Here is an 18300-nt window from a genome sequence, read left to right as displayed (position 1 = left end):
GGTACATGAGTGTGAGCTTTCGGAAGCTCTGGGAAATGAACATGAAATGGGGTTAAAAAGGGGGGCGCCTGGGTGTGAGGAAGGAGGTAGAGGGCGGCAAGTGGGTCGTCCTGGAAACGAGAGAAAAAGACATAATCTAAGACGGGTGCGTGAAAAGCACGTGTTGGAAAGAGGCCGCGCGTGTGGGCGCATGTGGCAGCGGGTCAGTGTAATTGATGGAACTGCCTTTATATATATTTCGTTCCATCACCTCCTTTTCCTATCATCTATCATCCCTTTTCCTGGCCTTCTTCATGTTTCCCTTTTCCTATCATCTATCATCCCTTTTCATGGTCTCCTTCATGTTTTTCTTGTCTTTTTCATGTAGTGTTTGGTTTGATTTCTTGTACGTTTCAATTACATCAAAACACTTCAGAATATCAAATAAACATATGCAATTAAGAAGCTATCTTGAACATGTTTTTTATCTCAAGCTCATTTAGTTATCTTAGAATAAATACTAATTAAAATAACATTTTAAGCACAAAAACTAATTAAAAAACCAATATTAAAGATGTGTGTGGAGTCTATAAACTTATGATGGTTTTATGGTATTTGTTTTTGAGATTTTACAATTGATGTCGACGTGGGTTCTAGTTCATTCCAATTACCCCAGTCCCACTGACATTATAAGCTATGAAGCTCAGACATTTCTCATGTATCCGACACATTTCTCATAAATAGCGTGTCGCGTGTCTGACATGTATACTTGTATGGCACACATATCTGTAAAGTGTCTAATTTGAAAGACTTTTTTGTCTTTGATATGATTTTCACATGATTCCAATACAATGTTAATAACCATAGATTCAATGATTTTTTAAAAAATCCTTAAATTTGTAAACTTATTACGTAAGTTTCTTTTATGATTATAAAAAGAAGGATCAAATCTTATATCATCACTACTTTTAACCTTTTGGATATTAGATAAATAGATTAGATTTATTTTTATGTTAGCTGACAGTTTGAAACTAATATGTATATACATGTTGTGTCCGTGTTACATCTTTTCAATTTAGTCTTATCCGTATTTAGGCTTCATAGATTATAAGGTTTTACCAGTTGAACTACTTTATGCTAGATTTCATTATATCTAGTGATAGTGATATGCTTTTCTTTAACTAAATGAAAAAATAATTTCCATTTGTCCAAAACTTACTGATTGCAGAAAATTTTAAGCGCGTCTCATGATTTGGAGCAATTTCCTTCGCTTAAACTGGAGCTTAGCATGAGACAGCCACTTTGCCTACTAGGTGATTGAATTTTGATTCAGAAGTTACTCCGCTCGTTACATTATTTTGGTAATGTAATTTATGTCATAGGCTCTTATTGGTCGTGTAAACATGATTTAGCTATGTGCATTTTGTCCTACATCACAAAATGAATCAAATGAAACCTTCAGAAGCAGCAACCTTTAGCTTTTAGGTTTATGCTCACCTCACATCTTGAAAATCCTGCTGTTGTCTACATACCCTATTCTGGCCTGGTCAAGTGGCCATAATATGCCTCAATGTAGCAATCTTTGTAATATTAAGATGAATCATAGCAACAACTCACGGAAGAAAAAAAATGAATTAAAAGAAGCCTTAGAAAGCTCCCTCATTTCTTTGTACTTGTTTATATCTGTCGTTTCATTTCTTGTTTTTCAACATTTTGCAATTGCAATCTTATCGAGATCCATGCAACCAAAGTGCATATTAACATTTCTTATATCTGACTGCGCTGGGGTATTTCTTTTATCACCATGGGACCTTCTTTCTACACTTCCATAAGGAAAAGTTCAAATTATCCATGGGTTAGAAACGTTTTAGATTGCATAATATAGAACACAAAAATGTGTAAATGTATAACATATTGGATAATCTGAAATATATTTTTTGATCCAAAAATATATTTTGGATTATACAATTTGAAACAATTTCTAGATTATACGATTGTGTAATCTAAAAAATCCAAAATTCATTATGGATTGTTATTTTAGACATTTCCAACCTTCCATGGAGGTGCAAAAAAGAAAACGTGAGGTAGAAAGATTATTCACCACTGCTGATGAAACAGTTACCTTTATTACTACCTCTTTAAAAACCATTTTGCATGCAGAAGTTTGTCTTCTTACAACGCCAAGGAAATTGCAAGGTTAAGGAATGTTAGTTATATTTGCACTTTTCTCTAACTATAGTTGTGCAGGGATGGCAATGGACGATCATGAGTTTTATTATTTAATCACATTTTCAAAATAAATATTCATACCCATCTTTATCTTCATATTTATTACGTATGAAACTTTTGTTTTATCCTCGTCTTCATTGGATAATACATATAAATGTGTTTAATGTCAATATTTTCCTACTATTTCAATATAAAAAATCATATTTGATGTAATATTTAGAATTAAATTATATTTGCATAAATAATAATTGAAAAAAAATGAAAACATTATATAAAATATTATGTATTACACTTAACTAAAATTTGATAACAACCAATACATCTCTTAATTTTGAAAATGTTAATGAAATAAAGTTTATAAAGGTAAAAAATATTAAATACTTGAATTTAAGAGAATCATAGTGTGAAAAAATAATAGTAAATAAAAAACTAAAAAGTAGTAAAAATTATTAAATGTAAGACTTAAAATTTATTTGGATATAACTACACAAGTAAAAAAACATATAATCAAGATCGTTAAAAGTTAAAGTATCTTGAAAATGTCTAAAATATTTTGGATATAAAATAAGTCAAATAGATAATATATATATATATATATATATATATATATATATATATATATATATATATATATATATATATATATTTAAAAAATATTAAGTACTTGAATTTAAGATAATCATCGTATGAAAAAAAATAATAGTAACTAAAAAACTAAAAAGTAATAGAAATTATATTTAATAAGACCTAAAGTTTATTTGATTCACTAATTGTAATAAAAGAAAAAATATTTTGAAAATGTCTAGAATATTTTGAATATAAAATAAGTCAAACAGATAAATATATATATATATATATGTATATTATCTAATAAATTATTAATATTCTAGTAATATAAATGAGAATGGATACTGTGACATAGGAATAGGAACGGAATATACATGTATATACATCTATCCGTCTCCATAACCAATTAGGTATTATCCACACTTATATGTGTGGATTTCTGACAAAACAGAAATGAATTTAGAAAATATTCATAAGAATGTGTAATAGTTCAAAAGTTACTTAAATAACTAAAATAATTTAGAGACTTTCACATGAAATTTATCAATACTCTAATATAATATAAAAAAAAATCCTAAAAAGTTCGAGTTTTGGACCAAGTAGTTGTCTATTTATGGTTAATTACTGATTCTTGCTACTATTAATCTGCATTATGTCATGGTGGAAAAAATAATATTCACTGAATCAAAGTATGCAACAATATTAACTTCATTAGCAGTAAATATAATTTGGAACATCCTGCTTCTGAATTTGCGACCAGGACACTTAAGAAGAAAATTAAGTAAACAGTCTATAGATTTTTTTTCATAATTTCAATATTAGAAAATTATTTACTTCTAAAAATTAAATAAAAAAAATTATATTCATTGATTTTGTAACTCTTTTATATTTTTTAAGATAGTATTTTCTAATTCCACTTCCAACAAACCCAACATTAAACATAATAAATAGTGAGTTTCACTATTTTGTGCTTTTATTTAAAACATTGAAGGCTAGTAATGCCAAACCAGAGCTTTTTTATTTTATTTTTTTAATTTGTAAGTTCTGTTATGAAAAAATGAATATGTTTTTTATTGACTGAATATTTATCTATTACGTATTGTCCTTCTCATTGTCTGACACTGGTCTTATAGTTGTTGGTTTCTGTCTTCCAAATACTCTAAACACACTTACTGGATGGAAATTCTGTAAGTTATTCGACACTCAAGTTAATAATGAATTAAAGTTCTTTTTAATTAAATCTCAATTAATAAAAAAAGTAAATTAACAAAGTAAAATACTAAATAAAATATTATTTTACTTTTTATATTAATTAAAATTTGACTAAAATAGTTCTAACTAATTATTGATTCGAAGTCGTTGAAGAACTTCTACATTCATCTTATGGTTGTATTTAGAATGTTGAATTATAGGATTTTATTAACTTTTATTTTTAATACTCAATTTTTATATGTTTCCAGTTAAATATTTTGTTGTTTAACCATGGCTTATATTTTTTCTTATTTTATTTAAATGTCTCTCTATATATTAAAGAATATGAAAATTTGAAATTAATATAAGAATATTAATGTAAAATAACAAGTTATTTTTATTGTTTAATTTTAAAATGTGTTGAATAATAAAGTATTGTAACTATCATCTACATCAATGGTAGTGGTGATGAGTCTCACGAAAGTAATGACATGAAAGTTATTTAAAACATGACAATCTATATTCTACATTAATAGTGGTGATTACAGTAAAATCATTGAAAAGCATAATGACTCATTATCCAAAACGTTTTTTTATAAAAATAATTTTACATTAACCACTGCATCATTTTATTATAACTTCGAAATTTCACAACGAGACAAAATAATAATTATGTCATCAAAATAATAATCACATAATCAAAATAACAATTATACATCAAATTAACAGTCACATCCCCTTAATGGAAAATTAAGTAACATATACTCAATTTCAAAAAAACTTTTTAATACAAATGAATAAAAAAATTAATATAAATTCAATTTTAAAATTTAATTTATTTATATTCATTCACATAAACATTTAATTCAATATTTTATATTAAATACTAAAGATAATATGGGGAAGTTTGACTCGGGATGAAGAAACCATGTTTGGTTACTCAGAAGCATAAAAAGCGTTTAGGGTTTATAACTTTAGAACTTTGAAAGTTGAGGAAGTCATCCATGTTAAATTTAACCATGAGCCTGACCTAAACAAGTCAAACCTAGATGACTCTTTCTCTAAATTAGAGATAGAGGATAATTTGTTCAAAGAAGCAAATGCATAGAAGGCACCCAAAGATAAAGAAAAGAGTCAATAAGAAGAGTCACTCAACAATACTTCCGAAGAAAGAAGAGAACCAAACAACCTACAACATTTGATCACCAAAGATCACCCTTCAGAAAAGATCATGGGATGTTTGGATGAGCATGTGAGAACAAGAGCATATACTGAATGTCAATCAGGCTTTAGAAGATAACTCTTTGGTTGAAGCCATGAAAAATAGAGTTGGATCAATTCAAGAAAAATGAGGTATAAGAACTCGTTGAGCTACCTTAAGAAAAGCATGTAGTCGGAGCAAAATGGGTCTATCTCAACAAACTAGATGAAGATGGAAAAGTCATCAAAAACAATGCAAGACTTGTTGCGAAAGGCTATTCTCAGCAAAAAGAAATTGACTACATAGAAATCTATGCTCTAGTAGCTAGGTTATAAGTCATTTACATTCTTTTATCATTCGCGGCGTTCAACAAAATTAGATTATATCAAATGAACGTCAAAAGTACATTCCTAAATGACGACATTAAGGAAGAAGTGTATGTGGAACAACCTACGGGTTTTGAATGTCAAACGAATCCTACACACGTCTTCAAACTTAACAAGACACTCTATGGATTAAAACAAGGTCCCAAAGCTTGGTACGAAAGGTTAAGTCTCTTCCTTATAAAGAATGGTTTCACGAGAGGTCAAGTAGACACCACGCTATTTAGGAAAAATGTCAATCAAGACTTCATTATCATTCAGATATATGTTGATTACATTATCTTTGGTGCTACTAATGAAAAACCATGTCAAGACTTCTCAATCATGATGTAAGAAGAATTTGAGATGAGCATGATTGGGGAGCTAAAATTCTTTCTTGGATTGCATATCAAGCAAGAAAAGAACGTAATCTACATCCACCAGACGAAGTACATCAAAGAGCTACTTAAAAAGTTTTAAATGGATGAAGAAAAGGAGATGAAGACTCCAATGCATCCACCAACTAGCATGAGGCTAGACAAAAGCTCAACGAAACTGGACAACAACCTATATCGACAAATGATGGGTTCACTTTTGTACCTCACTACGTCTAGACCTGACATAATGTTCAGTGTTTGCTTGTGTGGGAGATTTCAGTCAGATCCAAGAGAAACCCACATAAGCACTGTTAAACAAATATTTCGATATCTCAAAGGAACAACCAGTCTCGGTCTATGTTATAAGAGAAGCCAAAGCTTCAAGCTGGAAGGGTACTGCGATGCCGAGATAAAGTTGACGTAAGAGTAGAAGTGGAGGTTGTCACTTCATTGGAAGAAACCTAATATCGTGGCTGAGCAAGAAGCAGAATACGATTGCATTGTCAACAACAAAAGTTGAATACATCTTTGCCACCCACTGCTACTCACAACTCTTATGGATCAAGAATCAGCTAGAAGATTGCAACTATTTTGAAGGTAAGATTTCTATCTTCTATGATAATAATGTTGCAATTAGTTTGTCTAAGAATCCTACATTGCATTCACACGCAAAGCATATTGAGGTCAAATATCACTTCATATGCTATCATATTAACAAGGGTACTGTGGATTTACAATATGTAAACACAAAAGATCAGCTTGCTGACATCTTCACTAAGTCATTAGTTGAAGATAAACTTTATCGTCTATCACCCTTATTGGTATGAGAATCGTTGAATGAATTTGATTCAACATATGTTAATGTGTTCGTATAGCGTCTAGAGAGTCAAACGTCTAGGACACATAGTTTGTATGACGCCATATATTGCATCGTCTAAGACAAATCGTCTATAAGACATTTGCATACATGCATTAGGTGGTGTCTAAATGTTGAGCCCATCTCTAGAAGTTGTCTAGGATTTCCAAACCTTGATCCTTCTCTTTCTAATCTTAAGTTCTTAAACTCTCAATCATCCAAATCAATGAAGCCTTCTTCCAAACCTTCATACGACCATCATCATCATCTCATCCGATCACTAGACCAAGATGAATATGATAGTCCAGCCTACTTTCCTACTCTTGTATTCAAAACTTACATGCCTTACGTAAGTATTTCTTCCACCTACCTGCACCTTTCACGGTCAGACCTTGCCGCACCCCCTCTTCATATTTTCTTTCACATTTTGTATCTACCCTGTTCTTCTTCGTTCTCAATTCCTCTTCAACCCTTTTTTCTCTTCCCTTCTCCATCCTTCACTAACTCCATCTCTGTCGGGCGGTGATGTCCTTTCTCTCCTTTCCATTTGATGTTTATCAAATAAGGGGGAGAAAGAGAGATTAGACACGTCAACATCTTGGAACATTTACTCATGGGAGTACACTATAAGTTAGGACAGTTTAAGATAGCACAAAATCAGAAGGAGTTTTTAGATTCTTAGAAGTTCATCTTAGGAGTTCATCTTTACATTCATGTAATATGTTTATGTGTTTAAATACAAGTCTTTTAATTGTTTTCAGTTTTTATTTATCTTGATTTATTTTGATTCAGTCTTTTAATTTGTTTCTATATATTTCGACTCTGACCACTAACTCGCATGCAAAGATAAAACAACAAAGGTAATGAAACTTGCAAAACATCTAAACATATAAAATAGTAACTTATGTTAAAAGTAAGAGCCCTTATATCTCAATCCAAGAGAGGGTGAATTGGGTTTAAACCTTTTTCAAATCTTTAAAGAGTTCTTGAATCTTGAAATCAATAAACAAAGATAAATGAATCAGACAAGTAAAGAAAGATGAAAGAAAGATCAAAACACACAAAGATTTATATTGGTTCAGTTTCTCACAAGCCTACATCTAGTCTTCTCTTAACAACCTGAGTTGAGAGGCAATCCACTAAATTAAATTTGAGTTTGAGAATACAATGAAACCCTCAATTGCTATCCTCACCACTATCAAATCTGAATACAACACAAACAAGAGAGAAAACACTCACTCTCCACCAATACAAGAGATGAAACTATCAATCTCTAACCTGGCTAACTCAGCACAGGTGTCACAACACTCAAATGAATGATAAACTTATTAGAACACACTCTTATAGTGCAGATGTATCAATCCAAATGAAGTCCAATTGATCTTGAATGATTCTTGATTTCTTGATCACCAATGAAGCTTGAAATCCTCCAAGAACACTTCTTGAGAAAACCTGTACTCAAAACTGAGAGAGAATGTTACTATATGTCAATTAAAACTTAAAGAATCAGGCCTCAAGTTTGGTTTATATAGAAAAACCAAATCCTATTGTAGTTTAATAAATTATGTTAATATCATAATCTATTAAGCTTTTCCTTTTGTTTTAATCGATTATTTAGACATTTATGCTTATAACTTCCTCTTTGAACTAATCTAATACATTAAGTTATTTGTATAATGGATTAGATCTTTGTTTATGTTTTAATCGATTATGGAACTTATGTAATAGATTATTTTTCCACTTAGCCTTGTTAGTCATCTATTTGCCTTTATTATCATATTATGTTATCTGTATAACAGATTATGTCTTTCTCTCTGTTTTAATCGATTATGTAACTAATGTAATCGATTATAACATAGTGTTTTACCCCTATTTTGCTTTCTAAATGATCTAGCTTAGTCTAACAGATGATATCACTTATGTAATCGATTACTATTACCAAACCTAGAATTTCAATCTGTTTAGACTTGTTTCACTAATCAAGAAAGGATTAATACTTCTAGCACTAACATGTTAATGATTTAAACACTTGTGATGTCATTTATTTATGCAAAAAAGATTAAAACCATTTCTAATCATTTAAAATTGTTCATCATCAAAAACCAATATAAGTAGGTCTTGGCATGATTAAGATGTTTGGATTGCTTTATGTAATATATGAACCATGTTTGATATGCCAATATATATATATATATATATATATATATATATATATATATATATATATATATATATTATGATGCGTTTTTTTTCACTAACTTACTCTTTTGTTTGTGTTGTTCTTGTGCTTTTGTTATCTAGTGGATGTGAGCATAGGGTGATGATGTTTCTCTCAAGCAAGTTTAGATTGGTTGCAAAGTATATAGTTTTGTTGTAGTTGACTTGTATCTAAAGTTTTAATTTATGGTTATAATAGATGATTGTAATGAACTTTTATTTCCTCATCTTGTTAAGTGTTTTTATGTTATTAATTATGTGATAGCTCTTATTTGAATGAGATATTACATTTTTAATTTAATATTAATTAAAATTTTATTTAATTTTAATATTTTTATTATAGATATATTTTTCTACAGTTTTATATAGAACTCATATTTGTAATTGAAATAGCTGTTACAGTTTTGTTTAATTTTAATACTTATATACTTTTTCTTATTGGTAATTTATTATATTTACTTCAATATTAAAAATACAACTAACTATTATTTATTATATAAATATAATTTTTAAGGTTAAATATATTTTTGATTTTATTAATTTAAAAAAATAGAATTAATTATTATTCAAAATTTTGGATCAAGTTCCTCATATTTAGAAACATATGTAAATTTAATCATTTTAATCCAATTTTGTTAATATTATTTGACATTTTAATTTTGTTTCATAATAACATTTGAATTGGTTATAACTTTTGACACATGTTTACTTGATATTAGTTATTTCATTATTGAAACGTTAAATCAATTTAATAAAATTTGATTAAACTAAATTAAATTGATTAAAGTTTTAAAAATTAACTAATTCTAATTTTTACTAAAAAATAAAAAAACAAAAAATTATTTAACCTTAATTTTTAATATTTATAATTTTATTTTTTTATCTCAATATTAAAAATATAACTAACTATTTTTTGTGACATATATTTATATAGTTGACATATTCTTAATTTCTATAACTATTACAATTTTATTTAATTTCAATATTTTTATTACACACTTTTTTATTGTTGATTTACATATTAGACATGTTTTTAATTTCAATAACTCTTATAGTTTTATATAGTTCATACTTATATAGTTTTGATTTACATATTTTTTGTTTAGGGTTTTCTGATTTAGGATTTTTGGTTTTCTAATTTAGGATTTTAGGGTTTTTTGTGCAGGTAGCGTGATTGAGGTTGAATAAGGAGGAGATTGAGGTTGCGATTTTATGATTCGTGACGAAAGCGAAGAGGAGCAAGGCATTTCACGGTGGTGACACTGTTGTGGCTTGGTTGTTGTTCGCGAGAAGAGGATGATCGCGATTAGGGTTTCACGTTCTCAATTTGGATTTTGTGGTGGTTTCTTGTAGGTTGAATCGTGGCCATGGAGGTTTGAACGAAGGTTTCTCTCGTTCTTGCAGATCCCGAGGAGAAAGGAATTCGCAAAGGTGGTTCTGGAACGAGGTTATTGGTTGTTGTGATTTAAGTATGGTTTGTTGTTTCAGATTCGTAGTTGCAGGAGAGAGAGCAAAGATGAAGCTTTCGTGGTGGCCGACATGGTGGTGGTTCAAGGGAGATGGTGGTTGTTGCGGTAATAGTGGTAGACCGATCGAAGAAAAAGATGTAAATCTATTAAGAGAAAAATATAAAAAGTGAAATAAAAACTTTTATTGTCAAGTCACGAGTATTTCAAAACTGGACAAGTTAGCGTTCTTACCGCCATCAGCAAAAAAAAGACAAACTTGAATCATTCTTACAAATCACGGGACCACTTTGAACAACTCAAATATAGGAGGACCACTTTGAACACACCTAACAAAATTAGGGACCAAAATTTGTATTAAACCTAAAATATAACAGTTTTATATTTTTTAAATTTCAAAAATTTACAAAATTAATTAATTATCATTTACTTTATTTAATTGTAATTAGTGTGTTAATTAATTATATAATGAAAGGTAAAATTTATATATTTTTTAAAATTTCAAAAAATTTATATAAATATTCATTTAGAAATTAAATGATTTTAATTATGTGGTCTTTCCTAATCTTAAATAGATCTTCTTTTTCTATTCATTCATTTTCACTCTCATCCACATTTTCACTCTCATCCAATTACATTCTATAACACAGAAAAAATAGAAGACTTTTTGTCCCGAAAGGTACGATGGACTACTGATTCATTATAAGGTTTTTCTTTTCTCTCTCTTTATCATTGTTCTATAATTTATTATTTTTGTTCTACTTTTGGTTTTTTTTTCTTCTTTTATCTATTTATTTTTATTTTATTTTTTTTGTAATCAAGCCTTGGTGCTTTGCTTTTTTCCAAATCCTAATTTCCTTTTCAAGTAGTTTCTTCTTTTCGACATTGAAATTAAACAAATAAAACCAACAATTGAATTTTATAATTAATTTGTGCTTTGCTTGGGTTGATTATAATATTAGTTGGTTTAATTATCTTGATTTTAAAAAGGTATTTTTTATTATAAATAAAATATATGGACCGATATTTAGGGTTTAGAATTTAGAATGGTGTAGAATTTAGAATACTAATTGAGAGCTTTAGGATTTAGAACTTACAATTTAGAATAATTAAAAAATAAATTTTAAATAAAATCGTGAATAAAGTATTTTATTTTTAATTTAATTTTAGATTTCTCAAAACTTTTAACCTTAGTTTGTGGTTATTTCTGTTAGATTTTGCATGACATTTGTTGATTTAGATGTGAGCCAATAATATTTTTTCCTCCATTTACTTGTTTGGAATCTTTTGCATTTCATGATTATGCAATGCTAATTCTATAATTGCTACACTTAATAAAAGAATTCATTTTTTTTTATTTGGTGGTGGTCCTTAGAGTATTTTAATTGTTTTCCCTATGTTTTTTTAAGTAAAGATATTATATCAAAACTTAGACTTTATTTCTAACACTCACTGATAGTTTATAATGGCTTATAGTTGTTGTAGAATAAACCGTTTTTAATAAAGCAAGATGATGTATGTCAAAGATTCCAATGTCAGAAATTCCAGCAAATGTAATCCAGAATATTCTTCATCCTTAGTCTTAAACCTTCCTTTGCATGAAGATTTGGATTTAAGACATCAATATAATATAAAGAATCAAGTCTGGTGTAAACATCCTGAAATCAGCCACCACCGTAATAGTATTAGAAATGACATGTAAGTTTTTACATTAACTCAAGCTTTATAAAATTTACTCCGATAAGATAAAAAGAAGCTGAAGATATTAGTGCTGACTTAGTTTTGAGTTGATACTACCTAAATTTTACTTAGTTTTGAAATTTTAATAACCATAATGCATTGGGAGCGGATAAAGTCATTTGGTATTGCAAATATTCTGGAAAGCGAACTATTTATGGATGCTGCTTCACTGGTATGTTTTGAAACTGTCTAAGCATGTTAGTTTTCCATTTATTAGTAGGCAATGAGAGGATAAAATACAAATTTTGCCTAAATTTTCTTATTTAAGTATTCAGGATATTTGATAAGTTTTTTTTTTTAAATGTTTGACGTAACAGGAGGAGTATAGGAATAGGAAGACATTGATTCAGCGCTTGAAGACAAAAGTCGTCATGTTTCGTGCAAACAAACGTTGTCAAGCAGACAATATTATTTCTTTCACATCTAACATGTTACCATCTTCGCATTCTTTGTCTAATGGAAAACCACCCGGACATGCTTTTCAGAGAGTGCTCCCTCCTTGCATTAATGCAACTGGTGTAGTTACTGAAGATAAGAAACATGACTTACCAAAAAGAGGGCTGTCTTCAATCCCAAAATGCACTGATTTGGATGTGCTTCCTGAATTTCCTGTTGCTTTGGTTGGGGGAAGCCATTTGGAAGCTAACTCCAAGTCATTTGGTTGGTACTTCAAATTTTGTTTTTACTATCATGTTTTGTTTTTGTTTTACCTTTTCCAAAACTACTAACTTTATATGATGTATGATTTGAATTTTCAGAAGTATCTAATCATTTTTTTTATTGTCCTTCTGAAGTCATGCAACCACTAACCAAAAGAACAGTGGATTCTGAAACTGTGTACAAGGTGGAACAAATTACAAACCCAGTATCTGAAAGCGATATTTGGATAAAAGATAATTTATTGAATGATACATTTGGACAACCTCAGAACGAAGCAATTTTATGTGGTACACAAGCTTACCATTTGTTAAATTCAGGAAAATCACTAACCAAAAGAAGAAAAGTGGATTCTGAAACTGGGTACAAGGTGGAACAAATTATAAACCTAGTATCTGAAAGCCATACTGGGATAAAAGATAATTTAATGAACGGTACATTTGGACAGCCTCTTGAGGAGGAACCTATTTTATATGAAGGTACACAAGCTTATAACATGTTAAATTCAGAGCAACCACTAACTAAAGGAAGAAAAGTGGATTCTGAAACTGAGTGCAAGGTGGAACAAATTACAAATCCCATATCTGAAAGCAATACTTGGATAAAAGATGATTTAATGAATAATACATTTGGACAGCCTCTTCAGAACAAACCAATTTTATATGAAGGTACACAAGTGTATAAGCTGTTAAATTCAGAGCAACTAACAAAAGATCATGATGTGATAGTTAACTATAGTGGATCTGATTATAATATGAAAACTGTTTGTGAAAAATCTATGGCTACAAATACAGAGGACATACAAGACAGGAGGAGATTCAACCAATATGAGTCCAATGCTATTGAAAAAGTCATTGAACCAAAATCTCAAGAAAAGAAAAAGGAGTTCACAGATCCAACTGTTTCCTCAACAACTGAATCTTTAACAAGAAGTGGAATAAAGGAACACATTAGAAGTCTCAGACAGCAAGATAATAATAAGGTCATTATACATGTTCTATTGTGTTTTGATTACTCTGATCTCTTCCCATACTCTTACGAGTATCTGTGAATTTCTTATAGAATTGACAAGCTTGCTTTTGGATTTTTTTTCAAGCATATACTAACCCTTTTTTTTAATAGGATATAACGAACAGAGAATCAGGAGAAAATGATATCTACAAATGCCATTTGTGTTCAATGGCAACACTGTACTTTGACCCTAAGCCAATTTACTGCTTTTGTTGCGGCACCAGCATCAGGCGTAATGCATGTTATTACTATAGAAGAGAAGAAGAGGACACGCAGAATTGCTTTTGTACAACATGCTATAAGAATACCCGAGGTGGGATCATCACATTCAACGGGACAACTGTTTCCAAGACCGATCTTATCAAAAATAAAAATGATAGAGAATGTGAAGAAGCGGTAAATTTAATAATATCTTTGTACTATATTCATCTGAATGTAGATAACTTTAAACTCACTTTTGATTACCATTGTTTCTTCCAGTGGGTTCAATGCAGTAAATGCAAAAGTTGGCAGCATCACATATGCGCACTCTATAACAATACAAGAGATTTGGACAACAGTGCTGAATATCTTTGCCTTTTATGCTGCCTAAACGAAAATAGAAATGATGTGCGTGTACCCTATGATGCTAAAGACTTGCCGAGAACCATGCTAGGTGACCACATAGAAGGGAGGCTTTTGAAGCGTCTCGGTCAAATTGAAAGGAATAAAAATCCAGAGGTACGTAAGATTTTTCAAGAAACGAATTTTAATTAGCTATGTTTGCCCAATTTGTTTAACATTTTTTTAATCTTATGTAAACACGTAAACTGTAAATGCGATGTAAATTATTAATCTGTATCCTTAAAAGAACTCTGGTACAGTTTATACTATAGTAGCTATTCTTCAGCCCAAAAAGCATACATATTGTAAGTCCGACTAAAAATAAGACGATGCATATTTAAGTCTACTTCTTAACAGATAATATTTATTATTGATCTTTATCAATTACTTCATCCTACTTCCCTTTAAAAAAATTAGATATTAATTTAGAAAGTTCATATTTTCTGATTTGTCACGTGCCAATCAAAATACTAGGTTTTTGTAGCAGACAATCTTTCTGTTAGGGTTGTGCTATCTGTGGACAAACATATTGAAGTGAAGAAACAATTTCTCGATATCTTTGAGGAGGATAATTATCCTGCAGAGTTTTCTTATGCTTCAAAAGTAAATAAACAGGTTAATCAATGAATATATTTACTTTTAATTACATTGTTCTATTCCAAAATTGCAGCATTTGCTTCTGGTTCAGGTTATTCTTCTGTTTCAAAAGATTGATGGAGTGGATGTGTGCCTCTTTGCAATGTATGCTCAAGAGTTCGGCTCAGAATGCGGCTATCCAAATCAGCGTTCTATATATATTTCATATCTCGATTCGGTTAAGTATTTTAGACCCGAAATACATATCTCGGCTAGAGAATCTCTCCGTACCTTTGTTTACCATGAAATATTGGTATGTGTTTTCAAATTTTGTTTCTAATTACTTGCATTTTATCTTTGTAAATCCCCGTGTTTATTATATCAATTAATATGGTTAGCACTTTAAACAATCAATTTTTCCATTCATGTTTTGCTTTTTTGTCCGCAGATTGGATATCTTGATTTTTGCAAGAAAAGAGGTTTTACAACTTGTTACATATGGTCCTGCCCACCTATAAAGGGAGATGATTATATATTCTACTGTCATCCTGAATCTCAAAAAACTCCGAAGAAAAATCAACTACGACATTGGTACGTCTTTTTTTCTCCTTATCTGTTTTTAGTTTTCATGTAATCACTGTAAAACTGTCTCTGGAAAATTAGCACTATATATATATATATATTGTTTGTTTAATCATGCAGGTATCATTCAGCTCTAAGAAAAGCTGTTGAAGAGGATATTGTTGTTGGTTTATCTAACCTATACGATCATTTCTTTCTTCCTACTGGAAAATGTGAATCCAAGGTAACAGCTGCTCGTTTGCCTTACTTTGACGGAGACTTCTGGTCTGATGCTGCTATGGATAAAGCCAGCCAGATTGAACAGCATACTGCAGGAAACCGTGAAAAGATGCTGAAATTAATACCAAACAGATCTTTGAAGTCGATGGGATTGGTAAATCTTTCTAAAGAAACTGCCAAAGATATTCTAGTGATGCAGAAGGTAAGTTTCTAACAGGAAGCTGTTCTTCATGAACACAGATAGATATCATGTCAGACTATTAGTTATTTACTTTTCTTACTGAAACAAAGGTACCCTTAGTCCCGCACTTTCCCTGTTGCATTGTTCTATATTTACGTAAATGAATCTTATCCAGTGGAATATATGCTTTTATACATGTTTGAATGAAATGTTGACCCATATTTATTTGCTGGTATTTGATCTTTCTTCCTTTTCTTTTTACCACCCTATAACCAGCTGAGACAAACCATATCACCTTTCAAGGAAGATTTTATTGTAGTTCAACTTCAGTATGTTTGCATCCACTGCCATAAAGTGATAGAGTGTGGGAAGCGATGGTTTTGCAAGGAGTGCAAGATATTTCAGGAGTGTGAAAGGTGAAGATCCCTTAAACATCAAATATTTGAACAGCTTTTCCCCTTTCACCCATATAAATGGGTTCTATATATGATTGAATTTGAAAATTTGATATAGAAAAACACTTTTCTTCTCCAGAATACGGACTTTGCATATTTTTTTATGTCGTTTATGTTCTTGTAAACAAGTGTTAATGCTTAATTCACTCATTGAACAGCTTGCTATAAATATAAACATTGCCCCCTACGTATATACTTTTAGACTATACTGTTATCATTCTACCACTTATACATTCTTACTATTATGTTTTCCCTTTTTTAACGAGTAACTCACTATTCTTATAATTTGTCCAAGTTTTTTTCAATTATTTCGAACTACTTTTCTAGTAGGTTTATTTAAATACAATATACAAACTAGGATTATGTATAAATACTGCTTCCACAACTTGAATTATATTACTTATTATAGCTTTATTGTTCAGGGTCTTCTCTGTGCTGTCTTCTTCCCCCTAGATTTTATGTCTTGCGTATGCTAAGCTTTCTGGCTTTATATTTGGTAGCAGGATAAGAAACAAAAGTGCTTATGTCATTTGCTTTTCATGTGAACATTGCAGATGTCACACTGCTGATTCACACACTTCTGTGAAAGGCGAGAAGCACAAACTTTGTGAGGTACTTCCTAGACTTTAAGAAATGTTCATATGATTTTCTCATCAACCCTTGGTGAGTTTTTGAGACACCGTACATGTTTGAATTGTGTGTTCCAGGTCCTTACGGGACGCATACTTCGTGATACAACTAAGGAGAAAGATATCATCTTTAATAATGGGTTATTTGATACCAGATATAACTTTCTTAGCTTTTGCCAAAGGAATAGGTTTCAGTTTGATTCACTTCGTCGAGCCAAGTATTCCTCAATGATGATCCTCCATTTTTTGAGCAAGCCTATTGGAATAATTTGCCAAGTTTGCTGTAAACCCATTGTTAGCAAGTGTTACTGGAAATGTGGGAATTGCCCGGAGTTCACTGTCTGTTCTGCATGCCATATCGCCAGAGGTTCCAAATGCCATGCACACACGTTGAGTGAAACTTGTTCAGCCGCACTATCTTCTACTGGGAGTGAAAAATTAAAGCAGAATACAGCAGTGGTATGAGTGAACCTCAGTTTTATTTTCCGTTCTTATGATATAATATGCATGAATGCATGATTGCTGAGCCAACCTTACTATGCAGTTGCAGGAACTGCTGGATGTTATAAAGCACGCATCACAGTGTCATTCAACTCAAACTCAACCATGCACGTACCCCAACTGCCTTAAAATAAGAAAGTTGTTTTCTCATGCAAGTAGGTGTACTGTTCGAGTTTCTGGAGGATGTCAACATTGTAAGAAGGTTTGGCAGGCAATAGCTTTACACTCAAGGAATTGTAGAGACTCAGCATGTCGCGTTCCTCGTTGCATGTCGGTTACTTTTACATCTTTCGATCTACACTCTTTTTTTTTCCTCTAAATTTTGCATAAATATTTATTCTTTGGTATATGTTTTTCTACAATTTGCAGGGATATGAAGAAGCAAGCAGAGTTGCAGCATGCAATCTGAATCACCACGTAGAGCTGCAATTTTGGAAAACTTTTTTCTGTATTGAATAAATGAAATGTTGTCCATAAAATTTTTAAATCTTTTATCTTAATTTTAAACTTAGATATTTTTGAGGTTTAATGATTTTATAACTCTATATTTTAAAATTTAATAACTTAATAACTTCATAATTTTATAATTTAATAATTTTATGATTTTATATTTTTATGATTTTATAATTTCATATGAAATTGTAAAATTATGAAAATTTGAATTTACGAAATTATAAAATTATAAACATTACTACAAAAAG

General features: G+C 30.3%; 2 protein-coding genes across 3 annotated transcripts in view; both read left to right on the top strand.

The window, feature by feature from the left end:
- The window catches only part of LOC108335774 (ATP-dependent DNA helicase homolog RECG, chloroplastic), a 38559-nt gene extending 36908 nt beyond the window's left edge, over positions 1-1651 (top strand). For both annotated transcript variants that reach the window (XM_052870124.1, XM_017571922.2), the window contains exon 17: positions 1208-1651. In XM_052870124.1, the coding sequence (XP_052726084.1) occupies positions 1208-1300 (93 nt within the window). In that variant the 3' untranslated portion in view covers positions 1301-1651. The remainder of the gene's footprint in view (positions 1-1207) is intronic.
- A 10628-nt stretch (positions 1652-12279) lies between these two features.
- Positions 12280-18008, top strand: LOC108334965 (histone acetyltransferase HAC1). The gene is made up of 15 exons (XM_052870061.1): positions 12280-12357; positions 12503-12845; positions 12980-13824; positions 13965-14249; positions 14334-14573; positions 14886-14888; positions 14931-15059; positions 15145-15345; positions 15481-15623; positions 15735-16035; positions 16291-16430; positions 17024-17081; positions 17177-17557; positions 17649-17869; positions 17969-18008. Exons 1-15 carry the CDS (start codon positions 12280-12282, stop codon positions 18006-18008), a joined length of 3408 nt encoding a protein of 1135 aa, XP_052726021.1.
- The last annotated feature ends 292 nt before the right edge of the window (positions 18009-18300 follow it).

The sequence above is a fragment of the Vigna angularis genome, chromosome 10, assembly GCF_016808095.1.
Source record: "Vigna angularis cultivar LongXiaoDou No.4 chromosome 10, ASM1680809v1, whole genome shotgun sequence".
NCBI lineage: Eukaryota > Viridiplantae > Streptophyta > Magnoliopsida > Fabales > Fabaceae > Vigna > Vigna angularis.
This window is presented reverse-complemented; position numbering and strand designations above follow the sequence as displayed.